This window comes from Budorcas taxicolor, chromosome 16, assembly GCF_023091745.1.
Source record: "Budorcas taxicolor isolate Tak-1 chromosome 16, Takin1.1, whole genome shotgun sequence".
NCBI classification, from domain to species: domain Eukaryota; kingdom Metazoa; phylum Chordata; class Mammalia; order Artiodactyla; family Bovidae; genus Budorcas; species Budorcas taxicolor.
This window is the reverse complement of record NC_068925.1, coordinates 45,886,118-45,907,339: the sequence shown is the minus strand read 5'-3', so window position 1 is coordinate 45,907,339 and position 21,222 is coordinate 45,886,118. Positions and strand designations below refer to the sequence as shown.

General features: G+C 45.5%; 1 protein-coding gene across 3 annotated transcripts in view; it reads right to left on the bottom strand.

Moving 5' to 3' along the window:
- The window catches only part of RERE (arginine-glutamic acid dipeptide repeats), a 416,860-nt gene that overhangs the window by 45,673 nt on the left and 349,965 nt on the right, over window positions 1-21,222 (bottom strand). For all 3 annotated transcript variants that reach the window (XM_052653908.1, XM_052653909.1, XM_052653910.1), the window contains one exon: window positions 12,104-12,184. In XM_052653908.1, the coding sequence (XP_052509868.1) occupies window positions 12,104-12,184 (81 nt within the window). The remainder of the gene's footprint in view (window positions 1-12,103; window positions 12,185-21,222) is intronic.

Here is a 21,222-nt window from a genome sequence, read left to right as displayed (position 1 = left end):
ACTAAACCATCACCACCGACCAATCTGAAAAGAGGGGGAAGGGGTCTGGGGAGGGGTAAGGCTCAATGAAAATCAGAAAGTCCAATATGGAGAATGGACAGCACTCACCAGAGCAATCATTGAAACAGCAATCAGCCCTTGAAACACAGGGCTGGCAGTTTAGTGCACAAACAGCCCCTTCCAGGCTTTATTCCCTGGAGGGACTGGGGAGACCTTCAGCTTTGCTTTCAATCCCTAGGTCTGTCTGCTAAAGGCCTGCTAGTTTATCTCCAGCCGCGGTTTACCAAACATGAAGTAATGGGCTTGAGGGGTAGTCCATTTGAGGGGTACTACACTTGTGGGGTAGTGCTGATAGGCTCCTGTGGTGGGATCTGGGGCCATGATTGAAGCTAATGATTTTTCCCACAAGAGAAGAACCTGCAGCTTCCTGCATGGTTATGCTGTGGTTTGTTACTGGACAACTCTACTCAAGTTTACTCTGGGTGTTAAAACGGCCTTGCTGATGGTTGGTCTTAGTGTGCACTGCTGTATCAGGTAATCTTAACACCTTCTCATTGTGGGAAATGAGAGCCAGGGTAAAGATGCTAACCTCAAGACGTGCACAACTGAACAGGCTAAACAAAGCCTGCAGTGCAGCTTTCTGTCATGCTAGGAAGTATGCCCTGAAATAAGCACAGGTGCCTGCCTCTGGTCCAGAGGGAGGGGCCAGGTGAGGAAGAGGTGGGGCCCAGGGACCGCTGGGCAAAGACAAGGCAGCCCCTCAGCTCCCCAAGCTGAGTACCCAAGGTATGGGATGGACCCAACTTGCACAATCTGGAGCCCTGACCCATCTGAGAGCCCTCTGAGAGGGAGGGTCAACCTCCAGAGGTGAAGTGATTCCGATTCCTGCTCAATGAAAGGAAGGCGTTTCAAATGATAGACCCGTCCAAAAACCACCTTAAACCGCATTCTAAGGGTCCACTGTCACTGGGCTCTCAGGAGCAGTGAAGTGCAGTCTTTGGGAATGCTCCAGAGGGATTTGGTATTTGGAAAATTCCTCAGCAAGGATACTTCAAGGACTTCCTCTGGCAAGATATTTCAAACAAGTTTTTTAACATTTAAAACACCTAGCCCTCAAACAGCTTCCAGTCCTCCAGGTACATCTTCCAGGAGGCATGCTCTTCCTGTGGCACCACGCATGGTCCACAGCATGCAGGCTAGCACTTGGGTTCATGCTGACATGCACTACAGTGGGAGCGACCACCGGGACGGAGCAGAAACCCTGCCCTCATCTCCTGACACCCAGAGAGCTGGCGGAACAGGCTGATCAACTGTGTGAGGACTAAACCACAAACTGTATACATCCTCACTACCTAGACGCTGGAAGTCACCGATTTCTAGAAAAATGTCCTAACAACGTTAGGTATTTATAGACATAGCATTTGGGAAATCAGTAATTAGAACACAGTACAAAAGAAAACAGTATGCTTTAGTCTGAGTCTAAAAGACAAATAGACTGGACACATGCTGCTAAGTCACTTCAGTCATGTCCAACTCTGTGTGACCCCATAGACAGCGGCCCACCAGGCTCCCCCGTCCCTGGGAATCTCCAGGCAAGAACACTGGAGTGGGTTGCCATTTCCTGCTCCAATGCATGAAAGTAAAAAGTGAAAGGGAAGTCGCTCAGTCGTGTCTGACTCTTCGCGACCCCATGGACCGCAGCCTACCAGGCTCCTCTGTCCATGGGATTTTCCAGGAAAGAGTACTGGAGTGGGGTGCCATCGCCTTCTCCGGACTGGACACATGAGTGGGTGCATATTCTTAATTTGTACACTTTAATATGAATACAAGATGGTTATATAAGAATCACTCTGTCCTTTAACTGGATCATTCTGTCTAAACATCTGGTAGACATAATATGGGCACAGACTTTTCTCCTGAGTCACCTGACAGGCTTAGGCCAAAAATAGGGCTTCAAGTTTTGATAAGTAAATTTCACTCCAGAGGACAGAGCAAATATAGAAATTTATTTTTAAAGTTTTGGGGATTCCCTGGCAGTCCAGTGGTTAGGAAAGAGCCTGGGTTCACTCCCTGGTCAAGGAACTGTAAACCTTACAGTGTAGCCCCCAAAAAGTTATGTTTTGCTTTTTATCCCACTCTCTCCAGAATGTCTGCAGTTCACTTGCTGCTGGTTTTACTCTGCTGCTGGTGTGTTTACAGATTCACAGGGCTGATTTCCTTATGAATTCAGTTATCACACAAGTTCCATATTTTCCCTCCAAAACTTAAACACCTCTCTCGACAACTCAAGGCTACAAACCTCTGACCTGGCTCAATGTACCTCATTAACCCATTCCCAAAACAGAGCATTTGTGGGAAAATGAACCAAGTTCTGATGTTAGGAGGCATGTGCCTAAATCAATAGTCACCAAATCCCAGAGGCAAGGGACCTACACTGCTTCCAGCCCTCGAAAATAATCAAACACATCAAAATCACCATTTCTTGCCAAACTCAAGAAAAATCCAAACTCCTGCACTTGGGAACAAAAGAGACAATAGCTGCAGCTGAAAATACATAACCAAACATCACAGGAAAAACTTCAACTTAATACTGTTCAAAACATGCCCAGTGGTGTTTCACTCATACGGCAAAGACACAGGATAAAAATTCCAGACTGTTTTCAAGATAATAAAACAGCATATGATGGTGACTCACTAACTGACTAAAAGGAAGAAAAAATAAATAAATCCACAAACAGTCACAAGAACCTTGCAAAGCTGCAAAGATCTGGCAACACTGAACCTCCTCCACCTTACTTGGCTCTCACCTCCAGTACACGAACATACACACAGACACACATGCACAAATAGACACAGGCACACACTCTACGTTTTGAAGCCAAGCTGCAATAGGCTAATGGCTTACTCTACTGCTTAAGACAATATATTATTCTTGACTCGCTCAATAAACCTGCTGAGAAAAATAAACAATGGGTTTCAATCTTATAAATAATCTAGAAAACAGAATTGCTGTGCAAATAGTAGAGCTGATTTACTGCCCATGATAAACAGAACAGGGAAGTCCAATGTGCACAGTGAACCCCGAGCCACAGTCTTACTATCCTGGGACAGAGTTAATAAGGATCCCTGTCCCTTACATGGTGGAAGGCCTGGGATGTCCAGGGTTCACCCGGTCTTTAAAAGAGCATCTAAGCAGATCATGAAAACCAACACAAAGAGCAAAAGATGAGGAGGACTTTTCCTATAATACATCGAGGGCTTTTAAGCTTTTAAGACACAGGTACACACACAATGCATTTCTATCCCAACATTCACATATGTGTGAACATATACACACACACTTAGTTTTGAATAAATATTAAATCAGGGCCTGTTATAGGGCACTAAAGGTGAATAAAGAGGTATTAAAATGAGATCCCTGCCAGAAGGCCTTACATTCTGTATAAATACACAGATGCATGTATATGTGCAGAAAAGAAATGCATCAGTGAAAAAAGGAAGCAGAGTCTACAGGCCAAAACTAAAACAAAGGAAATCAGTATTTTAAAAGGGCAGAAAGACATAATTTTGCTGAGAGAAGTTGGGCTCTTTGGGTAACGGCCACCAGCCCACAGAGAAAGAGGCCCATGTGGCTTTTGCAGACGTGAACCCCACACAGAACTCCACAACGAAGCTCAGGATCCTGGTGGCGACAGCAGCCCCAGAACCTTCCAGGAAAGAACACAAAGCTACCACCTCTTCACTAGGCTGTGAATTGCAGGAGGGCAAGCATCCATTCACGCATCCCAGATATCCCACAGCACACAGGTCTTGGGTACCAAGGTTCCCCAAAAACCTTCTCTCCAAACACTCTTAATCTTGCCAGGTTGTGAAGGTAGTTCAGTTTCCTCAAAGGCCAAATCCTGGGAATGACAGTGCCACCATATAGAGGATTCAGAAGGATTTGAACAGAAGAATCATATTTACAAAGTGGAAAAAATAACAAACGTCATTAAAACGGAAACTTAAAAATTAAGTATCTCCAAAAGAAAACAGAGCTTAATGGAATCTTAGTGTCCCAAGCAAGTCCCTTGTGCTTGCCTTTACTATTTCCAAAATACGATTGGCTTTCAAATTACACACAACAGAAAACATTCTTCAGGGGCGAGGTATCCTGCCCACCACTGGTGAGCAGCTGTGAAAGAGATCAAGGTGAAGGCTTTGCATCATGTTTCAAAACAATACAATTAATTTTTACTCTATTTTCCTGAGTATTACTCATTGGCATAATTTCAGGTAAGATTAAAATGAATCAAAAAAAATTATTTAAGAATTATGATTGCTGATACATTTTAAAACTTATTTTTAATGTCACTTTTTAACAGACAAGATTTATTTTTTAAAAAACATCAGCAAACTGGATTTTCAAAGTTAGGATGGGGTCACGTCTTATTAAGGCTTAAAAAAAAATCCACTTAAAATATAAAATATGAGCTCCAAGGAGATAAACACACTGACTATAACCACAACTTTAAAGTCTTCTTAAAGACCCTTTCAGACCTTCCATTTGCTTTACTAGCTAATAAAATAAATGAGTCTATTTAGGCCTTAAAAGTCACATATGTTTTCATCTTAAAGACTACCAGGTAACCAAGACCCACCAAATCATAAGAAATATATGTCAGCAAATGACAACAGCAAATGAACAACTGATGCTTAAAAGCAACACTGTGTTCAATATCAGAAGTCCACGGTGTTTTTCATTTGAGTGCAGTTTCTACAAGCAATAGATCCCATGAAACTGAAGCACTCTCATGCCATTCTCACCAGTCCTAATGGTTCCAAAGACAGGCTAAGATGTTTACACTGGGAATAGCAAATATCCAAGACCCTTGGTTTAAAAAGTCATCTAATGCTCTGGGAGTTTTGATAGAATCTGTTTAACCTGATGCCACATAAAACTGATTCCAAAAAAACTAAAAATAATTACTCTAAAAATAAGTAAATAAAAATTTTAAACTCGTCTAATTTTTAAAGACCTCCCTTCCCCCATAACATCAGCAGCAAGTTTCCTACAAGCAAATTTCTTAACTGCTTCAGCCACAAGGGCATCAGCCACTCTCCCTCAGATTTCCCTAGTCAAAACTGCCCAGTCCAATATCCATACAGTTTAGACTCTCAACAAATAGAGTCAAAGCTCTGCTCCATTTTAATGGGAACAACTACAGGATCAAAGTACCTGCTGCCAAAATGCAGTGCCTGTTTGTATGGGAGATCACTTCTGCCTTGAATGGAAAATCCCAACTATTTGCGTCTACCCCAGGACAACTTATTAAGGGAAAGAAAGGTATGGCACCTGTCAGTCCTCGCACCCACTTCCTGCCAACCTCTCAAAATATTTATGTTTCTCCTTCACATATTGGGGTTCCAGCGAAAGAAACACCTAAAAACACTGTAGTGTTAAACACGCAAACATTATATTAATAGGCAATGGTCATCCTTCCACATGAAAGGGTTTCTATTTGAAACAAGTAGGGGTTACTCTACCTAACTCACTATGGTGAAGGTGAAGTCGCTCAGTCGTGTCCGACTCTTTGCGACCCCGTGGACTGTAGCCTACCAGGTTCCTCCGTCCATGGGATTCTCCAGGCAAGAATACTGGAGTGGGTTGCCATTTTTTAGCTAAAACTCACTATGACTGCACGTCAAAAGATAAAGAGGACAACAGTGTTTATATGAAACATGGCATCAAGACTTCCCTGAAGGTCCACTGGTTAGAAATCAGTGCTTTCACTGATGTGGGCTGGGTTGGATCCCTGGTCAGGGAACTAAAATCCCACAGGCGACAAGATGCAGGCCCCCCCACCCCCCCCAAAAAAGAGGAAATATGGCATGAGTTACAACTGTGTTTCTAGAGGAAAAAATTGGAAGATGGGAAGAGGGAAGCTGTATCAGGAAATTATATTACTGATAATGAAAATAAGCCCAGGTACTTTTCATTTTTAAAATAAGTTTATTTGGCTGTACCAGGTCTCAGGTGAGGCAGGCTGGATCTTTACTTGTGGCATGTGAACTCTTAGTTGTGCAAGTGAGAGATCTAGGTCCCTGACCAGGGTTCAAACTCGGGCCCCCTGCATTAGTCTGAAGTCATAGCCACTGGACCACCCAGGAAGTTCCCAAATACCTTGAAATACTTTACAATCCTTTGAAAAGGGAAATCAAACTCTACTTAACAGTGAAATAATCTACAGTTTTAACAGAATGAAAAGAACATTATTTTAAGAATGAATCTGACAGATAGGATTGAGATTCTGCAGGGCCTCATCACTGTAAACAGCAGGACTTCCTGAACTTTACTTTGCATTCGAATCACCTGGGGCGCTCATTACAATGCAGATTCTGCTTCAATAGGAAGGGACAGGAGGCTGTGAGGCTGCAATTTTAACAAGCTCCAGGTGATGAGGATAACACTGGTCCGAGGACCACACTGAGAGCAGCAAGTATACACAGCATTTGCAGTCAGAGATCTCTGGCTTACAACCAAGTATGTTATGCGGCTATAACACATTTGTGTCCTCAACAGTATCAACCGATTCAGGAAGTCCACACTTTGTTATATAACATTAGATTAAGCATTAATGAGGTTAGAAAATTGTTTATCTAAGGTTATAACCTGAAGTTAAATAAAACTTCATGCAGAACGCTCGTATTAAATACTACAGTCAGTTTCAACCTCAGTATTAACAGAATCCCAGTTACTCCATCTTATAGCCCTTTCTCAAAAGTGGTTCTTCTTTGCTGAGGGAATGTGCTCTATGCAAAAGATACTTTGCCTGAAGAATGGAACAACTTAATGTTCAGAAGTTAAGCACATACATAGAATTCATTCTCAGAAATGCGGCTGAGAAAGATGGTTGATTTTTCATATTATTTCTCAAATTAAAATTTTAAATCTCCAATACTTTTCATCCTATCACCCAAGGTTAAAAAATTCAAAGCATCAAAACCAGCTGGCCCTTTAGTCCCCTTCAAAAGAAAAAAAATCAGCAAAAAAAAAAAAGAACCCAGTTAAGTTTTCAACAGAGAAATTCCAGATAAAAGCCTTACATTTCTACAAACCATTTTCGGCTCCTCACTTTCTGTCCTACTACTACACTGAATTAGCAAGAACCTTCCTCTCTGGTCTCCACCTTCTTGGTACTACTGCTGGAGAATGCTCAGCTCCCATGCTTTCACCTCTTTTCTCAGAATCCTTTGGTGGGTCCCCAAATTTAACTCTTTGGGGAAGTGCAAGTTCCCCCTCGCTCCACCCCCAAGTCATAATTCCGGCTCACGTGCCATGGCATCAGCTCATGCAGACTTCTCCCCAACAGCACTCATGGACTTGCTGGGCACGTTTTGCAATTTCCTGTCTCCATGCCTTTGCTCATGATATTTCCTACAGCTGGGAAGTCGCTTTTCCTCCATCCTTCCAGCCTCAGCCTGTATCCTTCCTCCAAAGCTCAGTTCAAATACCACATCCTCCAGTTAGCCGCCCAGAAACCCCCAGCCCCCATGGTCACTGCGGGGCCTGGCCCTCCGCCAGGGCCCTGAGCACAAACTGCCAACCGTGCAAATGGCTCACTTTTCCTGCTGCAGTGCAGGCTCTTTGCTTCTCTTTACAGACATCTCACCATCACCATGCTCAGTGGTATACAAAAGTTTCTAAAACTGAGCTACACAGAATGTTTAGCTAGCTTTGAAAATGGGAAGTGGATGAAAATGAATTTCTGGTATAGTAAATTTTAATGTACCAGTAACTGGGTTGACAACACGAACTTCATCTCTGTTGGGTGAGGTACTCAAAAATAAAACTCAAGAGATGAGAAAGACAGTCCCCTTCTCTGTTCAGAGGCCAATAATCCTCTGGGGTCACCTCTTCTCTCTACCAAGTCAGGGTGGATCAAACTGTCTTCTCAGTAAAGTCAGCTACAGCAGAGACAGGTCACGAAGTTAGCGCTCCCTCCCTGTCTAGATGCAATGCTGGCTGAACTTGTCCACGCCAACAGCAGGTAGAGCTTTACACAAAGGCCAGCCAGGACTCCAGGGACAACCACCCATATGCCAGACACAGAAAGTCCTGGGTTCAAACAAAGGGATGTGCTCAGCATGAAACATATATGTCACCGTCACCTGAATAATCATCTCATGATTTTGAAGAAAAGTACAATGTGTAAAAAATCAAACAAAAAATTATTTTGGGACCACCTATTATTTTGTATTATATACAACATGGATTCCTCTCCTAGTAATTAAGATTCAACTCTATTAGGTCTCAACAAGAGACCTTGGTCTTCAGTCATTACATTAGTATCAAAGGTCATGTGATTCATCAATCCAGTGATGACACGGCAGTGCTTAAAGCAGAACCCAAGAGGCCTCATTCCCCATCCATTTCTCAGAAGCTTGCTGTGATTTATACAACTGTACTCATACCCTAGACTCTGATGTTGTTTAGACCAAACAGTATGTTGAGAGAGAAGAGGCATACAGCCAAGGGGAAACTGAGATGCTCAGCAAAAATTCCTTACCATATTTTACTACTTATATACATCCCATAAGCACAATGAGGTAGGCAAACAGTTCTAGAGAAAGCAAGAACTGGAAGAAAGAAGCTACAGGATATTTGCACAACTGTGACGCTAAACTACTGCAATTATACTCCTGCGAACCATGAGGTTAACATGTAACACCCACTCAACTAAGCCTCTATAAACAGTTGGTTTTCCACAATCACAGCCACTATTCCCACTTCAGTGGGCAGCAGTGTTCAGAGAAAAGCCAGATTTAGCTCCTGAGTAATCAACACCAGAAACCAAGAGCTGGGGAAGCTGGTCATGACCACCAGCAAGCTCTGAATGTGTGACGGCACCGAATGGCCTGGTGGGGATGGAACTCTCCTCAACGAAGCTCCAAGACGTAGGACTTACACCTTTTTAACCAGGCTGTGCCATCCACACACTGGTTTTCAATGAAAGCGCTTTTCTGTAAGACAGATGAACGAAAAACAGGTAACTTCATTTTATATAGGTTCAATATGTTTACGAGAAGAAAACAAGTCTGTACTTTTCATAGCATTTAGCTACTTTAATATGGGGTAAGACAGGATGAACAATTGTTTTCAAATGTTTTCATGCACGCTTTATAGATCTTATCTCATGTAAATTATCCGAACAATTCTAGTGACAGAAGCATCAGCCCATTTTACAGACACAGACAATCAAGGACAGAGAGCCTGAGTAATCTGCATAAGGCCCTGTGGCAGGTTAAGTGGCAGTTAAGATGGTCTCTGGCACAGCAACAGCCAAAGATGTGCAGACATTTTATAGAGATTAGGATGCCTGTAAAATTCGCATGCAAAGACACACCATTTTAGAAAAAAATGGGGCCTGGTCAGGATTTGACCTCACAGGATTTGAACCTTCCAATGAACAACTCAAAGCAGACTGCTCAGTTAAAAGAGATCATCAAGTACTACAGTTACCAGTAAGGCCAAGAATAGAACACAGGTCTGCTGACCCTGCGCCCATGCCCAATCAGGCGTGTTCTTTTGGATGCTGACACCCTTCTGAAGTTTCCAGTCAGTTGAGAATAGCAAAGAAATGAGTTAATAATTCTGGTAAATAGAAAAGAATATGGAAAGTATTTAGATTAGCAAGATTCACTACACACACACACACTTTTTTAAAAGGCATGACCATATGAAGATTTCTACCTGAACCAAGAACACGTACCTGAAAATTTTCTCTTCTACTGCAGCAAAAATGAAAAAATAACCTTTGCCCTTCCCTCCCTATGTGTTGTGAATGATTAGCTGACTAGTGTGGCCATTTTGATAACTAAGGAAAATACAAGATGAGTAGTGCCTCTTGCAGCTGACTAGAATACTTAGATTTATCCTACTACCAACCTCTAATTGCATGCAAAAGCAGCAGGACACTAGGAATGGTTTGCCAATGTCAGCCCTAATCCATTCTCCAGTCCTGCAAATGACTCTCCCCTGATGGTGCCCAGAGGAAGAGGTTGGAAACAGGAAGACTGCTGGGTGCCAGAGGAGGTGCCAGAGGAGGTGGGAGGTAAGGAGCCACATGGCTGGGAAACAGGGGTGGCAGAGAAGTGATGGGGAAGGGTCTCAGGAAAGAGGCACCTGGAGAAGACCAGAAAACCGGCTCAGAAGGTGGCTGTTTTTAGAACTCTGAGTCAGATATCACCAGGAAAAAGAAGGGCCAACCAAAAGCAGGAGGAAACACAGATCAGAAGACCCTTCCCTAGGTTAAAGGTCATTCAGCTCCCTTTCCTCAAGGGAGATAAAATGCAAATTGTTTGGCATTTCCAAATGTTAGACACTAGCTTTTAGACTCAAAGCCTAATCTTGCTATTAAGTTTATTTTTTAAGAGAGAAATAAAATAATTGTCAAGGGATAATGTATCAAATTTTTCATGATTTGAAACTTTTTTCGCAGAGTACAAGGAGAGAGAAAACTCAGGCTGAGGTCATAATCTGGGCCTTCACATCAACTCAGATCTATCTCCTCAATGATCTCTTATTTTCATTCCAATCTGGCCAAACCAAAATTCCTGTACCTGGGTAAAGTCTTTTTAGGTTTTACTTCAAATAACTGAAATCCTCAGAAAACATAAAAGTAGTTCATCCATAGCTCCACATTAAATACCTTTTTCCAATCTGTTCTGGAAAAAGTAAAATGTAAGTTGATTATATAGATTCATTTCATATTTCATTGTCCATAAACAGCTTTTTTCCTCTATCCTCAAAATGACCTATCTCAGCATATTCAGATGTATAATAATTATTGAAAGTTTCATCTAATTATGATTGATTAATGCAAACCACAAACAGATATACATGAGGCTATACTTGGAATCTCAGAACCTGCTTCCCTATTATGAGCTCTGTTTATAAGGTGTTGTACAGAAACCATGTCCAGAAACATTTTGTTTAAAAAAAAAAAACCTGAAAAGAATGAAAATTGAATAAGAGGAAATCAATAAACAATACCCAACTAGGAAACCAAAATCCAAACTGCCCCACAGCTTTTGGCATGGATGTTGCTCCCAAAACAGTCTCTTCCTTCCACTACCAAAAGCAGCGGGTATGGCTGGAGGGTTTGGGGAAAGCAGCAGCTCAAAGCCTAAATATTCACCTCCCATCCCCAGGTCCTAAAGTCACTTCTAGGGCCCATAGACACTGATGAGGCTGGTCCTACTCCACTTCCAGTCTTCCCTACTCCTTGGCCTAGCCAAGGGTTCCCCCACTCTCCTCCAACATCACCTGAAGGAAATTACAGGTACAGTCAGGTTAAGACTGAATGACTCTCCTACTGGCATTCTCTCTTTTTTTTAAATTTTACAACTTATTTATTTTAATTGGAGTGGTATCCTCTTCATGTAACTTCACTCCCAAGATTTCTCAGCAAACCCTCTTCCCCCCAAATTTAGCAAGAGCCGTCATCAGATCTGATTCTCAGCTTTGTGAAGTACCAATGGAATTTTTTAAAGCCTCATTTCAAGCAATTTATAGGCCCCTTGATATCTCTCCAATAAAAAGTACACACTTAAAAAAAGTACAAACTTTTAGGGCTGGAAAATTAGTTAAAACTACTCTTCAAAGCACACCAACGTTAAATAAATAGAAGTCCCATGAGAATTTAAAATATACTGAGCTACAAACCTCTTAGCTCTATTATTTGTTATGACTTTTGATAACCAAATCCAAACTCGTGATAAATGGTATTTTCTATTTCAGCCACTGTATTTAAAATTAGATGTTAACTTCCCAACACCCCAGGCTCCCCTGCCCCCACCAACCCTCTGATGCCAGAGATTCTTCGGTTCTGAAATCCACTTTCTTGGGGGTGGGGTGAGGGTAAGCATAATCTGTCACTTTACTATCTAGAATCGTGAGCGAAAACCGAAAGTGAAGTAAAACGAATAGGATCCTAGAGACCCGCCTGAGTCCGAGCACAACACAGGGTTAAAGGAAACCATTTCATAAGATCAAGTGCGGAGAAGCAGCAAGAGCGAAGAGGGAAAAAAATCAAGTTACATAAAGTCCAATTGTACTCACTGTTTCCTTATTGGGAAGCAGCTCCTTTCTAATTCTGAAGAAGTTCTTGCCGTACTGCCTAAGCCCCTTAACGAAGCGTTTCTGTGATAAAAAAGAAACAACAAATGGGATGTAAAAACCAAAAACAAAACAGGATGTCAGCAAAGCAAAGCAATCTGCAATCAGCAGAACAACCACCGCAAAGAAGTCTGAGCGGGAATGTTGACTGGGGGAATATTTCCGCGGCACAGCTGGGACCCCCCGCCCCGCAGGCCCCCGACGGCCTCCATCCGGTCCCCGGTCCCGCAAACCAGACAGGTCTAGGAGGACATCCTGTGTCTGAGGCCACAGGCGATCTGTGCCCTGGGTGCCTCCAGTCTCCGCAGCGGTCCGCGGAGGTATAAACAACGGAGGTATAAATACGCTCCGGGTTTCTTAATCAAGCAGCACAAGTGGTCTCCACCTGAGAACGAAGCTTCCCAGAGTGTCGAGCAGAAGAGGTAAACACAACCAAACCTGGAGACTTTCCTCCAGAAGGGCACTCAAGAGGGTTAAAAGGCCTTTCGTTAGCCCCAGGAATTCACCAGCGCGGCGGAAGACCACCGGGGCCCGGACCCCGGACCCCGGACCCCGGACCCCGGACCCCGGACCCCGGACCCCGCCGACCTGCCCCGCCGTCTTGGGCAGTAGAAACCGAGCCACCAAAACCCCTGCCCCCTCCCGGCCCCCCTGCCCCCCATTTCCTCTGCGGTCCGGGACTTTCACTTTGCCCCATTCCTCCCGAGCAGCCCCTCCCCGCCGCAGCCGGGCCCTGCCGGCTCCCCGGCCCCCACCTCGGGCGCGAAGCCGGGTCCCGCGCACCGACGCCGGCAGCCACAGGTACCGGGGCTGCGGCGGGCCGCGCTCCGGGTCCCGGCGGCGAGAGGCCGCGCCTGTCACTCGGCTCGTGCTCCACAAAGCGCAGGGCGGAGGCGGCCGGGCGGCTCGGCGTGTGACCGCGGCGGGGCCGCGCGGCGCGGGGCGCGGGGGGCGCGGGGCTGAGGCCGCCGTCGCCGCCGCCGGGGGAGGAGGCCGGAGCGGCGCGCAGAGCCCGGCGCGGCCGCGGGCGGCTGCAAAAGGCGGCCTGGATCGCCGCACCGCCCGCCGGCCCGGCTCTGGCCCCCGCCCCGAGGCTCCGCGCGGGGCCCCGGCGCCGTACCTCGGTTTCCTCCTTCCAAACCGCGGGATCCGACCCGGGCGGCGGAGCACGGAAACTTCCTACCCGCCGCGGCGGGAACGAGGAGAGGGCGCTCGGGGCCCCTCCCGGGCCGCTCAGTCCCTGGGCTTCCCCCGGGCGGGCCGAGTCAGCGGCGCACGCCCGTCGCCCCCCGGGCTGCGAAGCTGCGGGCTGGTCCCGAGGACTCCCGCGGTCCCTCCGGCCCAGGCGTTAGCCGGCACCTAGCAGGGCGCCGTTTCACAACTAAGTCACCGCGGAAGCTTCCCAGCCAATAAATCACCTGCCCACCGGGAGGAGCGTCCCTCCCACTCCCCGCGGTGGAGACCAGCCGGGCAAATTCAGCGAAGAGCCAGACTTGGCCTGCAAGACCGATCTGCAACCTCCTACTCCATTCCTGGAGGCTCTGCATTTTCAGATTTCACCCCTTTCTAAGATATGACTCATCACTGTCAGTTTTCAACATAATTCGTATAGTTCAAAAGGAACAATCTGTCAAGGCACAAGAAAGAAGCCAGCTCTTTTCTAGTCTGAAGAAGAGTGACCCTTGTTTCTTGAAACAAGTGTCATCCTCCTGCTCAGCACGCCTCCTGGGCTAAGTGCAGAGGATCTCCTTTGGGATCTGGAGAGGAATGAGACCGCCTGCCCTCAAGAAGCCAGGCTGGCAAACAGGGAAACACATCAATCTCTGGGCCCCAAAGAGAAGCCACGGAGGAACAAAGGGCTGGAGGTGGGGCCAGGAGGAGGAAGCACTCACTCAGTGGGTGTTTTAGAGGAAGTGACAGGAAAATCAGCAGCCTGCTCGGTGGGCTCCAGTGGGACTGCCAGCAGGGCACAGGGGACATTCTGGGAACTGCAAGGACGACAGGGTGTGCAAAGTACAGTGCCACAGATAAGACCGAAGAGGCAGGAGAGGGCCAGGCTGCAGAGCCTTTTAGGCCAGGCTGAAGAGTTATGGTCCTCACTGTAAGGCCAGCAGAGACGTGCCGGCATGACTGTTCCATGAAAAGACTGGACAGCAAACTGCGCCAGGGGTGGGGTGGCCTGGGACGGGCCTTAGGGGCAGACTAGCTGCACTGCAGTTGGAGAGGCTGGTGAGGGAACCCACCGTGAGCTGGGGATGACCCGAACTCAACCTCAGCCTTCAGAATTAACTTCTTAATCTACTGTCAGGAGTTGAGTATTTAGTGAGCACCTAACACTGGGAGGAACTTTTTAAATAACAACAGGCAGTCATGGACCTTTATTCAAATGAATTCATTTTTAGCAGGTAAGATAAATGTGTGTGAGGTTATTAGATTAGAGAATGATCTGAGTCTCAGGGAAGCGAAGCATGAAGTAGTGAATGGCAGCTCACCGGTGCTGCAAGGAAGCCGAGAGGAGGGACAGACTGTCACAGTCACTGAGGTCAGATCTCGAAGAGCAGAGCATTTGCTGGTGTGGAAGGGTGGGAAGGGCCTCCAGAAAAGACAGGGGCAGAGTGGGAAGTGGTAACAGACAGAGTCTACAGAAAGCTGAGGTGGGCTCTGGCATGAGGAAGGTGGCAGAATGGCAGGGTCATGCAATCTGAAGGAGGGCCCGAAGCCAGAGGACACACAACAGGTTCACTGGGAGAAGTCGGCCAAGTGAAGGAGCACCTGAGAAAGGCTGAATCTGGAAGAGCAGGGAAGGGGCTTCCACAAACTTGAGGTCAGACCCTAAGTCTTCTACTTGTTATAATCTCCTAAACATAGCTATTAAATACCTGCTGTGTGCCCGGAGCCTCAGAGTCCTCATACCCTACAAGGAAGTACTGTTATCATCTCCATGTTACCAACAAGGAAGCTGAGGCACAGTCAGTTAAGCAGGCAGACCAAGGTCACCCAACTCCTCTGCGGTAAAGGCTGAATTCCAAACCTGGGCTCTAAAATCCATGCCCCACGTCACTGCCACAGTCTCGGTAAAGAGGGCTAAGGGTCTACAGGTAATCCATTTTCAGTCATGGCACCGTCATCTGTGACTCTGCCCTTCCTGTTTCCCCCTAAATCAAACCCAGTCCTTGCTGTTCTTCCAAAGAAAGGTCTTCCGTCCCCTCCTTTCCCACCCATATAAGCACCAGTCCCAGGCCAAACCCTTCCCCTTCTTTCCTATGCACCAGTCTATGAATCCATCTCTTCCATCAGGCCACTTACGAGGCTCTGCCAAGGAACTGTCAAAACCACAGATTCCATCATGAGTCCTGTACCATCATGCCCTTGCACACTAAAACTAGCTCTTGGACCTCTTCAGCAAAGGGGGGATGTTTAACCCCTTAGACCTGCAGGTGCACCAGGACCCCGCCCCAGCCTACCTTACCACACAGACATCCACTAATGTCACCTGGCCAACGCTGCCACCATCCTAGTCCGAGCTCTGACTCTGCGGTACCTTTAATACTTCTCTCCACAGTCTACCTCCAGTTCTCCTCAAACTTAAGCTCAAACCCCTCCCACTCCAAAATGAGACCTCCCCAACTATCCCCGATTCACTTGGTGTTTATTGGTCTAAAGGCTCGTATACTCATAGTCTATAAGCTCTGAAAAGACAGGAATGGAATCTTATACCACCCTGCCTCCCTAGAGCATTAGGCGGGTGGAACTCCCAAGTGTTTAATACACAAGTGAAACCATGAGATGACAGGGGCCTGAGCTAGGGTGATCACAGTGGAACCAGACTGTTCAGTGCCAAATGGTCTGTTTTGAACCTTGGTAACAGAGTTTTGATCTTATTGGTTCCATGACACCAAACTCTGCTCTTTTTCCTCATTTTACCTTAACCCCAGCCCTACTCAGCCTCTAGAAATCCAAGTCTTCCCAAGGCTCTGTTTCAGGGCTCCTGTTCTCCAAACTCCCTCCCAATACGATTTCCACTGTTCCTTTGGCTCTAAATACCATCCAAGATTCTCACCACTATTTCTATAGCTAAATCTATGGTCCAAGCCCACGGGGAACACTTGTCTTATAGACATTTCAAACTACTTCCAGAAATATGGATCTGACATCTGGTGGTAAACACAGACCACTGCTGTCAATGTATATCAAGCACTATGCTATCAAGTGCAAAGCACCATTGGCCCCACTTTTTTAAAAAAAGGAAGTAAAAGCTCTGTGCGGCCTGTACTGTTACTTCTCTATGGAAAGCCACAAGGCCTCAGAACTGACAAAACATCTGCTTCTCAGAGACCAGCCTTTACCTTGTGGTTTACCAGAAATGTAGAGTAGCCTTTAAAATCGAAACAAAGCCAACCCACTCAGAGCAGTCAATGATTAGAATAGGTCAGTCAGTATGTTAAACAGGCTACTGATGCTGCTGTCTCCTTCCCTCTATTAACTCATCTCTCTGCAAATAAAGACCTCGAAGCTTTTGAGATTTGAATTTCATAATTAACGTGATCGACTTATAGGTGCTAGAAGCTTCTAAAGGAAAGTTCACAGACACAGTCTGCTTCTTAACAGCATTCTAGCAGTTGAGCTGAAATTCCACATTTCCCGTGCTTAAATTTAAGGTCTCGTCAACTGGCCTCATGAGTTACGTCCCTCTCCATTAGCTGTTCTGTCCCTGATGGAGAATAGATGCTGGAATGCTAAGATGTCAAAGGTGAAGGAGAACAAAGACTGTTCATTTAACAGGCAGGCGCTGTGGCTGGGTCACCACCCCATGTGCCAGGCAGCCCTGCTTATTATGTGCCACAGGCTTGCAGTCCAGCCATTCACAGATTCATGAGCCGAGGTTCTTGGGCTGTTGGCCCTGATTTCTCTGGTGCTGTTTGTTTCTAGTCAACCTGGTATGTTCCTTTGGAGCACAGAGCAAGTCCTCTTCTGTGTCTCAATCCCCAAAGCCAGATGAGATCCAAATATAAATACAGGTTTATTTATGGCAAGGAGTTTGTTCTTTGCTTTGTTTTACAACTAAGTTTGTGACTGTGTTTCAAGTTTGATTTTATATTATTTACTGAAATATATTTTGATGTGTATCATTCTGTTACAAGGTGTACAACAGGTTAATCTGATACGTCTATAACCTGTGATATGAGGGCCATTGTATGATCATTAGCACTTCTATCATGTTACATAATTATTTACATTCCAGATTTTAGACACATTGCCACAGTTTTCTGTTACTGAGCTGATATTTCATATCACCATCAAAAGTTACTACATATAAGCTCTGGTTGTTATTTAGTTGCGTCCAACTCTTTTATGACCTGATGGACTGTAGCCCGCCAGGCTCCTCTGTCCATGGGGATTCTCCAGGCAAGAATACTGGAGTGGGTTGCCATGCCCTCCTCCAGGGGATCTTCCCAACCCAAGGATCAAACCCATGTCTCCTGCATTGTAGGCGGATTCTTTACCACTGAGCTGCCAGGTGGGGAAGCCCCCTTAAGTTCCTGACAGAGAACGTTTAATTATGGGCTTTTAAAAGAAGTGAGTTACCTTAACATAGTATTTAGTAAACTTGGGTTTTAGTAGAATCTGCAGAGTTCTATTTCTCATTTTTGGGCGAATGGAAAGAACATGAGATTCAAACTTAGAAGCCTTAGATCTGGTCTGCTCCTCTGTTCCAGAGAGGAAATTATGACATGGCTGTTTAGGCACAGCCACTTTTGAAATGGAAGATACTTAATAGGGATAAACGTAATTGGGTCAAAATGCGATAATGTTCTCTCTTACGATAAAGGAACCAGTTCAAAAGTTCCGCTCATCACTGCTGAGCCTGCCCCAGGTCTGAGCCTCCCAAGCCCTGTGCCCACGGGCGACGACAGCCTCGCTAGCTGTCCAGATGCTGATCCCCCACGCGCAGGGCTGGCCTAGGGCAGGCAGCGTCACTGTTCTGTGTCAAGATGTGAGAAGGGTACAGAGATACCACCCTATTCAACAATGATGGCAGCCAACAGCTGGCACTGTCTGAAGGGCTCTACAGGAACTCATTTAAGCATCACAATAGCCTTGCGAAGCAGGGGCTCCTAATATCTCCATTTTACAGATAAGGAGGAAAAAAAACATGTCTGTCACCAAATCCTTGAACCAGGGGAGGAGGATCAAGGATGACAAAAGTAAACCATCTGGAAACTTCAGGGATGGGGTGAAGCCTGAGAATGGAGTCCAAGAGAGGGTGTGGATCAGGAAGATGATGGCACCTGCTGCCTGCACTTGCATTTCAAGATTTTAAGTGCTTCCCACGGGTCTCTGAATGCACAGGTAAAGGCTATAGTCTCCAAACTTAGTTTAGTCTTGTCTTGGTTTGTTCATCTTCTAAATTGGCCATAAAGATACTTGCCCTACCTATCTCCAAAAAATTCTTCTTAATATCAGATTGGATTGCACACAGAAGAGTACTGGGGGGATAAAGCCAAAGAATGAGGTGTGTGCTCATCTCCCCTGTGTGTGTATCCAACTCCCCATGCAGCTGGTCCCGGTTCCTGGACCTGACCTGTGTCTGTGGCAGAGAAAAGGAGCGATGCTACAGAAATGGTAAAAGACAACTCCTCGGCATTAACCCCTGGCTGAGAGCTTTCAAAATTAACTCCTGCTGCTGAATTTTAACTAGTGCATCACAGTCAGAAACTCACCGGGACTTCTGAACAGCGACTTCTCCTCAGTCCTCTTATGTAACTGTTGGGAAAACACTGTAGGTATTAAAATGAGTCCCACTGTGAAGATGGCTCCTTCTCCTCTGCCCTGCTTTCTGCGTAAAATTTTATGTTAATAACTTGCTGCTTCTCAGAGGGCTGAAGAGCAGGCAGATCTGCAAGTAAGCAAACCACAGTTCCCCCCAACAGAGAGACAAAAGTGTAGCGCACAAGCCAGGCAGGGGGAAGAAGAGGATGTCCACTGCTCTCCTGAAGGCAGAGAGCGGTCGAAGAAAACTGAAGATGGTCCCTAAACATGGGCCTACGTTAAGGAGGGGTAAGGGGAGAAAAGAGAAGACTGATGCCCGGAAGAAATCAAAGCCTTCGAAACATCTGTAGTCCACGACACCTACCTGTGCATCAGTGGCTCTCACTGACCAACCACCAGATGAGAAGAACCTATTGAATTTCATCCATATACTCCTGTCTGTTACAGGTTCCCATCACCCCAGACCTAAAACACATTTCCGGCTGGAGGTAGACTATTGATACTGCTTTGAAAAGTGTCATTTGGGTTTTGGTTTAAAATATTTAAGACATCAATGAAAGGGTGACCGGAGTAAAGCAGGATGTTTTCAGTAAACAGCTGCAGAAGCAACATGTCCTAGAGGAGACATGCCAGCCAGCCAGGTGGGCATTCCCAAGCTTTCTAGTATGTTGTTCCTGATTCCTGACTTTACTTCCTAAGTAAATTCTGAATTTATACACAGTATTCCAGGATGACTAGTTAAGTCCCATTCAACTAATTATAGTTGAAAAACAGCAAATAGGACAATTTAAAATAATAACCACATCTTTACTGATTACTCTTAACTCTCTCTCGAGACCTGGCATTCTTCCCGAGCTCAGACTAGTACCCATGCTCTCTATTCCAAGTAACATCTTCCATTCTCTCAGGACATCACAGTCTCAACGTGGACACTGGGGGCTCCCAGACTACATCCTCCTTGAAGTTCCTCAAGACACTCTCCAACACAAGGGTCACTGAGTCCATGGCACAAATGAAGAAACTCAAGTTTTGGTATATATCCTGCCCCAATCCATAGCTAATAAGGAAGGGTAAAGAGATAAGAATTAGAAATAGGATTAATTGCTTGGAATCTAGGTGCAGAAAACATTTTCTTGTATGTCTATGTATCAGAGGAATTAAAAGGTATTTGTTGTTGTTCAGTCACTAAGTTGTTGTATCTGACTCTTTGCAACCCCATGGACAGGGTATTATCTATCTTTTCTTAAAAAAAAAAAACAAAAACCTCTGAAGGAAACTGAACATGTTAGCCCACAGGCTCCTCTGTCCATGGGATTTCCCAGGCATGAATACTGGAGTGGGCTGCCGTTTCATTCTCCAGGGGATCTTCCCAACCCAGGGACTGAACCCAGATATCCTGCACTGCAGGTGTATTTTTTTTTTTTTTTTTTTTTTTTTTACCATCCGAGCCACCAGGGACACCTGTATACCTAGATACACTTGCTCTCTGAATTTCAGCAAAAGTGTCAGAAACTGAATGTTGTATATCCATGTTAAAAATTTTCCCACCAAAATCCTTGGCTTGGAGTACATGGCTCTGCCACTAAATAACTACATCCCTGATTCGGTCACTAGGCCTCTTTCAGGCTCCTGTATGCTTGTGTGTAAGATGATTGTCGGGGCTTTGTACCATCCATCTGTAAATTCTCAGAAGTGGATGCCTCAAGTTCTCCATTGCTGGGAGCTGCAGTCAGGCAGGCAGCCTCTCTCCTACACAGAGACAGGATGATGGCTAAAATTCTTCCAAAAAGAGACCCTGTTAATGCATGATACATTGTCAACTGTCTTACCTGGAAACTGGATAATAAATGATCATTCTTAAGTTGGGGTGATCTTTATTGTTGAGAGTAATTTGTTATGCAGCAGTAGGAAACCAATACGAGATTCATTACAAAAACCACTAAAAGCTTTAACCTCAATGGTAGTCAACTATTAATTAACCAGTAAACCATCTTCCAATTAGACTTCCTCAGACAGTCCGCAGACCCTATAGTCCTATAACCTTCCGCTGTGTTAACACCTGAGCTATGTTAACATCTAGCTCACAATGCCATAGGACATGACATGACATGACAAGCTATGTAGGCTACTGAGTACACGAGGGAATCCCCAGCACCCTGACCATCCCGTGACACTCAGAGCAGGTGACCAGTATCACTGGCTGAATGACTAAACAAATGCAACTGGGAGGTGAGCTGGCTCAGCCTTCTTCCAAGGCTGTTTACTTTCCAGCTATTTGCCCTCCAGCTTGA